This window comes from Bufo bufo, chromosome 5 (genome assembly GCF_905171765.1).
Source record: "Bufo bufo chromosome 5, aBufBuf1.1, whole genome shotgun sequence".
Classification (NCBI taxonomy): Eukaryota; Metazoa; Chordata; class Amphibia; order Anura; family Bufonidae; genus Bufo; species Bufo bufo.
In genome coordinates this window covers 478193877-478206855 of record NC_053393.1, presented here as the reverse complement: position 1 = coordinate 478206855, position 12979 = coordinate 478193877, and the positions used below count along the sequence as shown (strand labels likewise).

The window sequence follows — 12979 nt, the reverse complement described above, 5'->3', positions numbered from 1 at the left end:
GTACAGTAGTTTACGGCCACATATGGGGTGTTTCTGTAAACAGCAGAGTCAGGGCAATAAAGATACAGTCTTGTTTGGCTGTTAACCCTTGCTTTGTTAGTGGAAAAAATGGGTTAAAATTGAAAATTAGGCAAAAAAATGAAATTCTCAAATTTCATCCCCATTTGCCAATAACTCTTGTGCAACACCTAAAGGGTTAATAATGTATGCAAAATCAGTTTTGAATACCTTGAGGGGTGTAGTTTCTTAGATGGGGTCATTTTTGGGTGGTTTCTATTATGTAAGCCTCGCAAATAGACTTCAGACCTGAACTGGTCCCTAAAAATTTAGTTTTTGTAAATTTCTGAAAAATTTCAAGATTTGCTTCTAAACTTCTAAGCCTTATAACATCCCCAAAAAATAAAATATCATTCCCAAAACAATTCACACATGAAGTAGACATATGAGGAATGTAAAGTCATCACAATTTTTTGGGGTATTACTATGTATTACAGAAGTAGAGAAACTGAAACTTTGAAATTTTTCCAAATTTTTGGTAAATTAGGTATTTTTTTGTGCAAAAAAAATAATTTTTTTGACTTCATTTTACCAGTGTCATGAAGTACAATATGTGACGAAAAAACAATCTCAGAATGGCCTGGATAAGTCAAAGCGTTTTAAAGTTATTAGCACTTAAAGTGACACTGGTCAGATTTCCAAAAAATGGCCTGGTCCTTAAGGTGAAAATGAGCCCGGTCCTTAAGGGGTTAATAGCCTTTTCTCAGGATAGGTCACTAATCTCTGGGGGGGGACAGGTTTTGTGTGTACTAAAAGGATGGCAGCCATTTTATTTCTCCTACTAGCTCCCTAGACAGAACAAGCCATTACAACTAATGAAAAGTACTAGGGAATATATTTATAATAAACTAATATTTAAGTATTTTAAGTAAGTTTATCTTCTTAAAATTCCCAGAGAACCGTGCTTGGAGATCCCGTAGTCACCCATTCTGGCCATAGTGTTTTACCAGCTGGCTTTCTTCCTGGCAGGATTCATTATTATATCTCAGGATGAAAAATGCCAAAAAAATAAAAAAGTAATCCATGTCCCCACAATATTTCCCAGACTTCCACCATCTGGACCTAGTGGTTTTCCCTAAAAAATAAAATCCTCAAAAGAAAAGAAAAAAAATCTTGAAGCACCCAGTAGTAAGAACAGTAACAACCGTCTGTGTCAACACATGCTAATATTTCCCGTGGAGAAAGCAGTCAGACATGTGAACAGGGGCTTCAATAACGCAAAGAAATATATATATTATATATATATATATATAATAATAAATAAATAAACGCTAATCAATCTCCACGTTCCAGCAGACCAGCTCCTCGTCTCCACCGACTTCCAGCAGCCGAGTGAGGTAATCGCGCGCTAGTGACCTCTTATAAAGGCGCCTTCCCCGCGCTGCTTTTTGTTTATAGGACAGCCGCCCAGGCCCCGCCCTCTCCTCAGAATGTACCAACGTGCTCTGAGGAGGGGGATTTCTCACGATGAAGCAAACCATAAACCCATTTCACAACCTCTGATATAGATCATTTTTAATATAAGTGAGTAAAGTAAAGCAGGCCGGAGAGTAGGATGTGAAGCGGCGGTTCCAAGTGAATGAGCAGCCCACATACGTACTGCACGCAAAGCGGCCACCCCTAGGTCAGGGATAGTTGGTGCCGCGGCGCGATCTCCGCATCTTGGTGACGGTGTGGAGCCTTCCCCTGACCCCCTCATTGATTCCCGCCTGAAAGTGACCGGTGAGGGGAATGTAATACACGTTACTCGCAGGAGACCAGGCTAAAGACCCCCTTCTGCCGCCGCCGTCATGGCGGACACCGAGCTGAAAGTTCCGGAGGACATGTTCAAGGATGTGAAGTTTTACCTCGTGGGGGACCTGGATCCTCAGGTAGACAGATCGGGGGGACTACACCGCGTGCGGGGCTCCGGGCAGGACTAGGCAGGGCCGGTGTGTGATCCGGGGGGCTTCCCGTCACACGCGCTCGTGTCCCGGCCTGTTGTGTCTCAGCTGCCGCTCACGACTCCCGTTATGGGATGTTTAGTGGCTGCCACATAGTGATCCTGAGAAGAGATGCGGCGCGGATGACGCAGGGCGTGCACTTCCTGCTAAATAGTGACTCCCTGAGAGCAGAAGTTGATTGAGTCTCCTGGACTTGAAGTGATGGCAGCAGATGATGGGGGTTATTGTGTCTCTGGAATCAAAGGGGATGTTCACACATGGCGGTTACCTTGCAAGGACAAAGTGGATGAGGTTTTAAAGGGGTTGTTTCATCTCAGACATTGAGGGCTTATTGCCATAACCTCTGGGATCTGCTCCTATCTCCAGAATGGGATCCCCAAAGCAAAGGAGACCTTGTGTGCGGCCCCCCGTCCATTCACTTCAATAGGAGTTTGGAAAAATAGCGGAGCGTGCGCAGCTAGATAGTGAATGGAGCGCGCATCCTGCAGGCTCAGCCACCGCTCCATTCGTTCTATGGGACTGATGTAAATAGCTGAGCATGCCCACAACGGTTTTCAAAACTCACTTCGGGGGGGGGCTGCGCTTGCGCAGCGTCCGCTACTTGATCTCTCGTTGGGGGCTGCGCTTGTGCAGCATCCGCTCCTTCACTTCGGGGGGGGGCTGCGCTTGCGCAGCGTCCGCTACTTGATCTCTCGTTGGGGGCTGCGCTTGTGCAGCATCCGCTCCTTCACTTCGGGGGGGGGGGCCTGCGCTTGTGCAGCGTCTGCTCCTTCACTTTGGGGGGGAGGGGGGCTGCGCTTGTGCAGCGTCCGCTCCTTCACTTCGGGGGGGTGCGCTTGCGCAGAGTTTACTCCTTCACTTCGGGGGGGGGTGTGCTTGCGCAGCGTCCGCTCCTTCCCTTCGGGGGGGGCTGTGCTTGCGCAGCGTCCGCTCCTTCCCTTCGGGGGGGCTGCGCTTGTGCAGCGTCCGCTCCTTCACTTCGGGGGGGGCTGCGCTTGTGCAGCGTCTGCTCCTTCACTTTGGGGGGGGGGCTGCGCTTGTGCAGCATCCGCTCCTTCACTTCGGGGGGGGGTGCGCTTGCGCAGAGTTTACTCCTTCACTTCGGGGGGGGCTGTGCTTGCGCAGCGTCCGCTCCTTCCCTTCGGGGGGGCTGCGCTTGCGCAACGTCCGCTCCTTCACTGCGGTGGGGGCTGCGCTTGCGCAGGGTCCGCTCCTTCACTTCGGGGGTGCGTGCTCTGGAGATAGGTGTCAGAAGCTGGTTCAAGTGGTGAGACGGTCTGACATATTGTAGCGATATGCCATCAATGTCTGAGATGAGACCATGTCATCGACCTGCGGTGCAGATATCTGTACCGTGAAGCTGCCGTCCATGCCTTCCACTGATCTCATCCTTTTAAATGGAGACGAGAAATCCGCAGCCGTTTTCACAGCAAAACAAAAAGCAGGCAATACATGGTCACATCCTCAGCAGACTTTTCTGTCATGTGTGCATGTACCCTTAAAGGGGTTCTCCGGCTTTTCATGAGATCTCGGCATCTTCTGTTCTGTGCAGAAATGTTAGGTTGGACAGGTTTGAGGAGGGAGTTTAAGGCTACTTTCACACTTGCGTTTTGGGCGGATCCGTCATGGATTTGCAAAAACGGATCCGTTACAATAATACAACCGCATGTATCCGTCATGAACGGATCCTTTTGTATTATCTGTAACATAGCTAAAACGGATCGGTCATGAACGCCATTGAAAGTGAATGGGAGAGAAAACGGATCCGTCCCCATTGACTTACATTGTGTGTCAGAACGGATCCGTTTGGCTCAGTTTAATCAAACGGACACCAAAACGCTGCAAGCAGCCTCCAGAGCGGAACAGAAGCAAACTGATGCATTCTGAGCGGATCCTTTTCCATTCAGAATACATTAGGGCAAAACTGATCTATTTTGGACCGTGTGAGAGCCGTGAACGGATCTCACAAACGGAAACCAAAACACCAGTGTGAAAGTAGACTAAGAAAAAAGTAAATTGCAGACGACCCCTTGTTCCTCCCTAGAAATGTCCTGTCACCGTGAAGTGACCAATGCCTTGCATGGTGTGACTGTCCGGATGCTTAGATGTTGTGGCCTCTGCTGCATGGAGCCTGTTGTCACCGACTTGTGATGGGGTCAGTCAGCATCCGCTTAGGGGTTTGGCGTTCTGACGGGGACCATAGCACTGCAGAGAGACTGAGAGAGAGGGGCCTAGCGGAGCATCCGCCGCAGTTCTGGAAGGTCCTACTGTTAGGAAAAGAACTTTGGAGCACCAGAGCTTGTCACATGGACGTGCCCAGCGGGTACAGGTCTATCTGCTGCTGTCACCGGGGAAAGCCAAACTTAACACCTTTACGTTTTCTGGGAATTAAAGGTCTTGTTCTGAGAAGACAAATAAGGGGGTCATTTATTAAGACCAGTGTTTTAGACGCTTGTCTTAATAACCCCTGTAGCTGGCAGTGGATCCGCCGGCGTTATGAAGAGGCGGCTAAGGCTACTTTCACACTTGCGTTGTTCTTTTCCGGCATAGAGTTCCGTCACAGGGGCTCTACACCGGAAAAGAACTGATCAGGTATGTCCCCATGCATTCTGAATGGAGAGTAATCCGTTCAGTTTGCATCAGGATGTCTTCAGTTCAGTCGTTTTGACTGATCAGGCAAAAGAAAAAACCGCAGCATGCTACGGTTTTATCTCCAGCTAAAAAAACTGAAGACTTGCCTGAATGCCGGATCAGGCATTTTTTCCCATAGTAATGTATTAGTGCCGGATCCGGCATTCAGAATACCGGAATGCCGGATCCGTCCTTCCGGTATGCGCATGCGCAGACTGAAAAAATAAATGCCGGATCCGTTTTTGCTGGATGACACCGGAAAGACGGATCCGGCATTTCAAGGCATTTTTTTCGACTGATCAGGATCCTGATCAGTCTTACTAATGCCATCAGTTAGCATACATTTTGCCTGATCCGGCAGGCAGTTCCGGTGACGGAACTGCTTGCCGGATCTCTCTGCCGCAAGTGTGAAAGTAGCCTTACTTTTAGTCATCTACACCAAAACAGGAGTGAAAAATGATGAATGAGATGGGCTTCCCGGCCCCGCCATGCTTCCTTTTTTTAGACCTGGCCTGAGCCGGGAAAACTTGCAGATTGGGGCACAACTTTGTGCCAGAAATATGCCTAATATAGGCGTATTTCTGGATAGTAAATGACCCCCTAAATGTCTGCGGCCCCTGCTGATCACAAGAACATGATCAGGGAGATCAGAGTAACCCTTGTATGCCTTGGCCAGATTTACAGAAGCAGTGGAGTGGGCTGTGGTACGGGGCTTCTGTGACATCCTTAAAAGTGGATGGGAGCCACTGAAACCACGTAGGCTGTTTCCATCACTCTGGCCACACAAGCCTCCCAGGGTTATTCCAATCTAAGCCATGCTTGGGTGAGTTAGGAGTAACCCTTTAATTTTCCTTGCTTCTACATGTACCATTACATGCTATCGGTACACCACGTAATGTGTCGGTCTGCCACACTCTTAGTGAGCGGGGTCTCGGAGAGAGGGGTCCTGAGTGAGAGGGTCACTCCTCTGTTAGGGTTCATGCGGATTGGCAAAACACGGATACCAGCCTTGTGTGTTAGGCCACTTTCACACATCCAGCAGAGCTCTCAATACCGGAATTGAACGGATCCGTTTTGGTTTTGCACATCAGGATGCGGTTGTGTAAAACCAAAATGGAAATAAACAGATCCGTCACTAAATACAATGAAAGTCAATAGGTGATGGGTATGGTTTCTTAGGCTCCATAAAAAACGGATCCATCATCACTGACTTACGTTGTTTTCAGTACCGGATCAGTTTTTTTAATTTTTGTATTTTTATTTTATTTTTTATGACAGGACACAAAACCGCAGCTTGCAGCAGTTTTGTGTCCGGTTACAAAACGGAATGCTGCCGGAACAGAAGACATCAATGAACTGACCTCTCTCCGGTCCTCAGAATGCATGTGGACTAAATGGACACGTTTTTTTCCGGTATTGAGACCCTCTGCCAGATCACAATACCGGAAAACAAAAATGCAAGTGTGAGAGTAGCCTTATGCGGAATGGAACGTCGGGCCCATAATAGAACAGTCCTATCCTTGTCCGTATGCAGACTAAAACCATGGTCGTGTGCGTGAGCCCTTATCCATATTTCCTATTAGTGTTGTCTTAAAGTGGTTATCCGAGGCTTGAAATAGCCCCCCATATGCCCGGGCCCCTCACACTGATTCTACTTACCTGGCTGCCTGCGCCGCTCCTGATCACCGCACGGCCGCAGCTGCTTCTCCCCGTGCGTGGATGAACACATCCGGTGTAGGGAGGGAGCAGTCAATGGCAGATGGGTCCTCGTCCCCGCCTGCCATTGGCTGCTTCCCCCCCCCCCCCTACACCGGATGTTTTCATCCACGCACGGGGAGAAGCAGCTGCGGATCAGGAGCGACGCAGGGAGCGGGCTAAGTATATTCCCTGTGAGGGGTCCGGCTTATGGGGGAGCATTTGTTAGTGTCGGATGACCCCTTTAAGCTTTAGTGATGTTACTGGTCATGTATGGACAGTTACATCATTGGAGAGTTTCCAGCAGAGGTAAAAAGCACAGTAGCTCCGGGACGGACTGGGCACCATAGCGGAATAGATGTGGATGTGTAATGTCATCCGCACAAGGGGCAGACGTGTATAGACTGGGTGGCGGAGGTGACCATATAGAATAGAGTGCCTCTGTGGCTCACCAGTTGGCCAATATGGATAGAGGTGCTCCATCACCGGTACACCTAAAAACCGTAGGGGTTTGGTAGATTAAAAAGAAGAAGAATTGTGATGGCACACTCGCATTTGATTTGAACTAAAAGCTATTTATTATTGTTGATTAAAATGTTATTTGTTGAGAATAAATATGTAAAAATTAAGTAATTGAAAGGTAAATAAAAATGGTAAAGTGACAAATCGTGGTCGTTATTTGGGATGAGGTCTGGTTGACCTGGGATATATAATAAGGATGGTCAATGATCAATGGGATCAATGCGTCCCAGAGAATGCGGCTGATATTAAATTGTTCAAAAAATTAATTCAATTTCAGTGACTATAACAAAGTCTATAAAAGATCACACAGGTCCTTCAGGATATATTGGTTCAGTCCTGTAAAGTAGTGATGTTCCTGAAGGGTGTTCAATATATTGGCATGTGAAAGAATCCAATAAAGTAAATAGGTCAAAAAAGGATGGTGTAAAAAATACTCAATTGAGTGAAGATATATATTGTGCGCAACCAAAATATTAGCATAAAAGAAAGTTTACAAGAAAGTTAAAAAGCATAAAAGCAGTGTTCTTGTTTTGAAACACTATAAATGACCTGCAATAGTGGACGCAGAATGTGTTAAGTCTTGTATTCACAGGGTTTCCAAGTATTAGATCACCCGCCTTTTAAAGAGAGAGCGTCGCTCTTGACAGGTTTTCAATTCACTGAAATTCACCAGTAGTCTTTCCAGATTGTCTTATTGGATACAGCCGTTATCAGTAAAAAAGTACATATATTAAATTGCGGATGGACAGTAAAGAGTTCATCTACTTTACCACTCTTCAGTTGTCCTCCGTCCTGCTAGGACCTGCGTGGCGTCCCACGTGATCACTTGCCTTACCATGTGATGCTGCACGTGATAATGATGCAGCCTGACGTCACACGGTTCCGGGTTCCTGATTGGCCAGTCTTGTTGGCTGTAAGGAATTTTAAGAATACCGCTGTTGGAAATATTTTCGCCGTGTATTCTTTGGCTGGAACAAGTAATTTTCAGTTCAAATCCCTGTGTTCTTTATAGTCCTCACTGCTTCCCCAGACCAGACGCGTTTCGGGACACTTTCTAGTCCCTTCCTCAGTGGTCAAGTAGATTTTAATCAACAATAATAAATACCTTTTAGTTCAAACCAAATGCGAGTGTGCCATCACAATTCTTCTTTTTAAGGTGACCATATAGGCCTACCACAATGGGATACATCACAGCCTTCCATCGGATGTGACTGAAGGTTCACAATTTGAAGTGAACATCCCCTTAAATGGGTTTTACAAGTCTTTTATACTGATGACTTTTTTACTTTTAATCCCTTGTCCTATTCACCCTAATAGAACTCTATCAGGGTGAATAGGACCTCACACTCTCCCTGCTGCCCTGTACATAGTACACACAGCAGCAGGGAGATTACCATGGCAGCCATGGATGACTTCAGTAGCATCCTGGCTGCCATGGTAACCGATCGGAGCCCCAGGATTACACTGCTGGGGCTCCGATCAGAAGCTGTCACTGCCACCACAAATGAGGAGGGGACCCTGTGGCCACTGCCAACAATGAATATAATAATGTGCGGGGGGGGCACCTGTGGTCACTGCGCCACCAATGATTATAATAGTTATACTAGTGGGGGGGCGCACTGCGCCACCAATGAATGTAATTAACACATTCATTTAGGCTCCATTCACACATCCGCAACGTGTTTTGCGGATCCGCAAAACACGGACAGTGGCAATGTGCGTTCCGCATTTTGCGGACCGCACATTGCCGGCACTAATAGAATATGCCTGTTCTTGTCCACAATTGCGGACGTGTGAATGGAGCCTTAAGTGAGTTTAGTTTATTCCTGAATACAAACACAGGCTGTGAGTGCCGGCCATATCCCATACCCGGCCTCTATGACTGCGCTCTGCGATCCGCCTCAACTAACCACTCAGGTGCCGCACCTGAGGGGTTAATTGTGGCGGATCGCAGAGCGCAGTCATAGAGGCCGGGTATGGGATATGGCCGGCACTCACAGCCTGTGTTTGTATTCAGGCATAAACGATATTCATTGGTGGCGCAGTGGCCACAGCCCCTCCCCTCCTCATCCCTGTTATCAGTCCATTGGTGGCAGCGGCACAGGGGAGAGGGACGGCCTCCTTCTCTCCTGTGCTGCTGAGGAGAACATGGCGCGCGCTGAGAGCAGCGCGTGCCAAGTCAGTGCAACTCGCGTGTGTCTGCTGGATGAAAGCCCTTTCTTCTTAAAGAGGCAGAACAGCGAAGGGTCTAGGCGCTAATGGCGACAAGACTACAAAGTCTTGGTCGCCAATGCAACTTAGAATTGCAAAAGGGCGACATTTTGGTCGCCATCTGGAGCCCTGGCGTGGTGAGCTGAGAGAAGGCAGAAGATCTGCCCGGACCCGGCAGCAATGCGCGAACGGCCTATAGGGAAATATGATGTCACAGGGCTGGCCGGAGTTTACTGAGGGGCGGAGTTGGCCACTTTCAGCAAACTCTGCACCTGGGCACTTGTGACAGCTCATTAGCATATAATAAAAACTTCTTTTTGGATGATCTGAAAAACGAAACAAAGGTACCATCTGTGTCATGTCTTTGTGTCCTGCTGAACTATGTAATCGGTTTTAAACCGGTCAGGTTGGTGACAAGATCCCTTAAAATCACCTTTGATTCTAAAGTTTAATAGGGGTTTTTAACAATTTAAAACCTCTACTACCTAAAAAAAACCTGCATGTAATGTGTACATGTTCATACCTAAACCTAGTCGGGCAGATCTTTCCCCCACTCGGAGCAGGAAATCCCAGCATAATATGAAGCACCACTAAGCAGCATAGCATCAGTTCTACAATTGACTGTATGCATAGCTGTAGCTGGGGAAATTCTTAGTCTTCCTACCTCCCATGTACTGAAGACGCTGGCTTTGGCAATAAGTTCTCTGCTCTGAAGGGACTTGATTGACAGGTGGTTCTTCCTATTTTTCCCATCTGAGCATGTCCTTAGAATGAAGCCTGGCCGCCGATCAGCTGCTATCAGCTCTGTGCAACCCTTCACATTTATTGTTACATGGCACCCATTCAACCATGTAATACAGAGATCAGCAACTTGCGGCACTACAAATGTTGTGAAACTACCACTCCAAACATGCATACTTGCTTGGCTATTCTATGAACTCCCATAGAAGTGTATGGAGCATGCTAGTAGCTGTAGTTTCACAGCAGCTGGAGTGCCAGACCTCCTGATGTAATGCCTGTTCGGACCGGGTCCAACAGATTGGGAAACCTTCTTTGCAGTAGCTTCTTCCATCAGTGGTGGCCCAGTCATGTGACACTCGGTAAGCAGTGACATACGTGTGCTAGGTCGGCACACAGGACACATCCATGTGATAAGTTAATAGGACTAGAATTAGAATCATGACTTTTATTGTGGTTATTACAGTAACTGCATAACTGTTTATTTTGATGGCTGCCTGTCTCTTAGTGATGTCATATTGTTAAAAAAGTTTAGTGTAAAAAAAACAAAAAAACACTGACAGACATGATGTTGAGGAGCTGCTGCAGGTAGTCATACTGTATATACTATGTATGTTCTGCTCCTCAGTACACTACTGTTGGATGATACCTGGGCCCTTAACTAAAAGCCAGGTCACATGATACCTAGGGTCCATTCACACGTCAGTATTTTTTTTTTCAGAATTTCGTTCCCTTTTTTTGCGGATCCGTACAAATGCATCCGTTCTGGAAGGAGGAATATATGTGGCTAGGGTACTGAATTTATTTTATTTTTTTTCTATTTCCTGGAAACAGATCAGCAATTGCAGATGACCTATTGATGCTTTCCTCATGTCATCCGCATTTTTGTGGACCCAATGACTACAATGGGACTGCGTAACGCATTTTGCGGACAATAGTAGGACAAGCTCTGTTTTTTTGTGGCTCCGCATAACGGAACAACAGATGTGGACAGCACACTGAGTGCTGTCCGCATTTTTTGCGGGGCCATTGAAATGAATGGGCCAGCATTCCGTTCCGCAAATTTGCAGGAACGCATCCGGATTACAAAATACTGACGTGTAAATGGGCCCTTAGGGAGAGGCTACGGTATAGATATAATAAAAATTGCACCCGACAAATAGTGCCCCTGTCAGTAAGTGCCGTAAACATAGTGGTCCGCAAAAATAATTGTGCTAAGCTGATACTGTGCCAGGGTGCCCCACAGTAATAGTGCTCCCAAAAGTGCCACCTCTAGTAATAATTATCTCCCAGGTGCCCTTAGTAGTAGCAGTACCCATACAGTGCCCCCATTAGTAATATTGTCCCCAACTCCTCCTCAGAAGTAATAATGGCCTCATAGTGCCCATAATAGTAATAATGTTCCCTATAGTCCCACAGTAGTAATAAAGCCCACCATAATGCGCCCGGTAATAATAATTCACCCTTTTTTAACCCCACCCCATAGTAGTAGAGTGAACCATAATGCCCCCTAAATAATAATGTCCACCTATATTGCCCCCACTATTACTAATGCCCCCTATAGTAGTAATAAAGTCCACTATAATTCCTCCAGTAGTATTAGAGGCCACTCTAGGATCCTTGCTCCTTGTTGTTGGGCCACTATATGGGGGTCATTATTATAACTAGGGGGCACTATGGGAACTCTATAAAGGTTTGATTTTCTCTACTGGGACACATTGTGGGAGCATTAGAGGCAGGTATCGTTACTTCTGGGGCATCATTACTACTAGGAGGACCCTTTAGGGAGCATTAGTACTAAAGGGGACATATTTACTTCTGGGGCACACTGTGTGGGCTCTAATACTACTGGAGGCATTATGGTGGACTTTATTACTACTATAGGGGGCATTCGCAATAGTGGCCTGTAGCCTTCGAGAGTGAACGGCAGGACAGGGAGACATCAGTTCCTATTCCCCGCCGCAGCATCCAACTGTATCACTGTCCTCATGACAATGATACAGTTGAATATCGAGAGACCCTAGCTAGCAGCAGCAAAACTTTGCTGGATACCAGGGTAGTCCTACATGTTTTGTATTCCTGCTGTTAAGGTCCTTTTACATCTGTATTGGGCACTGATCAACCATGCAACATGTCACTCGTTGCTCGTTTAACTCTTTAATGACCCATGATGTAAATGTCCCAGGTTGCAGCGGAGTGTATGGCGCAGGCTCTGGAGCTGAACCCACCATAGACGCATCATGTGCTGGCTGTGCTATACAGCCGACATCCTCCTGCAACAGCCGGAATCAGATAACTCTGATCCTGGCCGTTTAACCCCTCAGATGCTGCAGTCAGTAGCGGTCTGTATCTTGGTGTTGGTTACTGCGATGCATTAAGAAGTTTTATATTACAGGTCGTACAATTGCTGAAAGCTGGAAAAGCAAAAGAAGTCTCCTATAATGCATTGGCTACACACATCATCGCAGAAGATGGTGACAATCCTGAGGTTGGAGAGGCTCGAGAGGTCTTTGATCTTCCTATTGTGAAGGTAGGGGACGTAAGCATTTGTTTTTGACACTCTGTATAAATTTCAAGGGCTTGAAAATAAAGCCGGTTTCCTACAAGTTCACCATTAAAGGGGCTGTGGCCACCACACTGAACTCTGATATCTCCGGCAGTCCCCTAGAGAAAGAATGGAGATCAGTGGAAGCTGACCCCCGTTCTCGGGATCGCTGGAGTCCGACCTCCTGCGATCAGTTAGTTATCCCCTATCCTGCAAACTTGCCACAACTTCCGTAAAGGGCTGTATACAACTTGTTTTATCTGTAAAGATGGTTTAATTTCTGACTGTTTTGAGCCCATTCCTTCAGGTGCATGCTGCTGCGTCTTCTTTTTGACATGTCACATGATTGTCCAGGCGCACTGCTTAGCGGTGTCTCGGACATGCTCAGTCCAGGTGCGGTCACGTATCGTCACATGCTCAGTGATGAAAGGGGTTGGCCTCTTTGTAATGACATTTTGGAAGTGTCATAAACCAATGTGTAATGGCCTGTGAAACTCTGAAAAGGGTCATTTCTATTTGGCGCCATACTCGCCGAAGCTCCCACTACTCATGTGCTCCTTGTGTAAACGCTGGGCATGTCGGCCATTGCATTCGTAGTAATGTGATTCCCCCAGTGCCAGCGTCGCCACCACCGGGG

General features: G+C 47.1%; 1 protein-coding gene across 1 annotated transcript in view; it reads left to right on the top strand.

Moving 5' to 3' along the window:
• The first annotated feature begins 1460 nt into the window (after positions 1–1460).
• The window catches only part of PAXIP1 (PAX interacting protein 1), a 70623-nt gene continuing 59104 nt past the window's right edge, over positions 1461–12979 (top strand). Inside the window, exons 1-2 of the mRNA XM_040434147.1 lie at positions 1461–1928; positions 12193–12327. Coding sequence (XP_040290081.1) covers positions 1848–1928; positions 12193–12327 — 216 coding nt within the window. The 5' untranslated portion in view covers positions 1461–1847. The remainder of the gene's footprint in view (positions 1929–12192; positions 12328–12979) is intronic.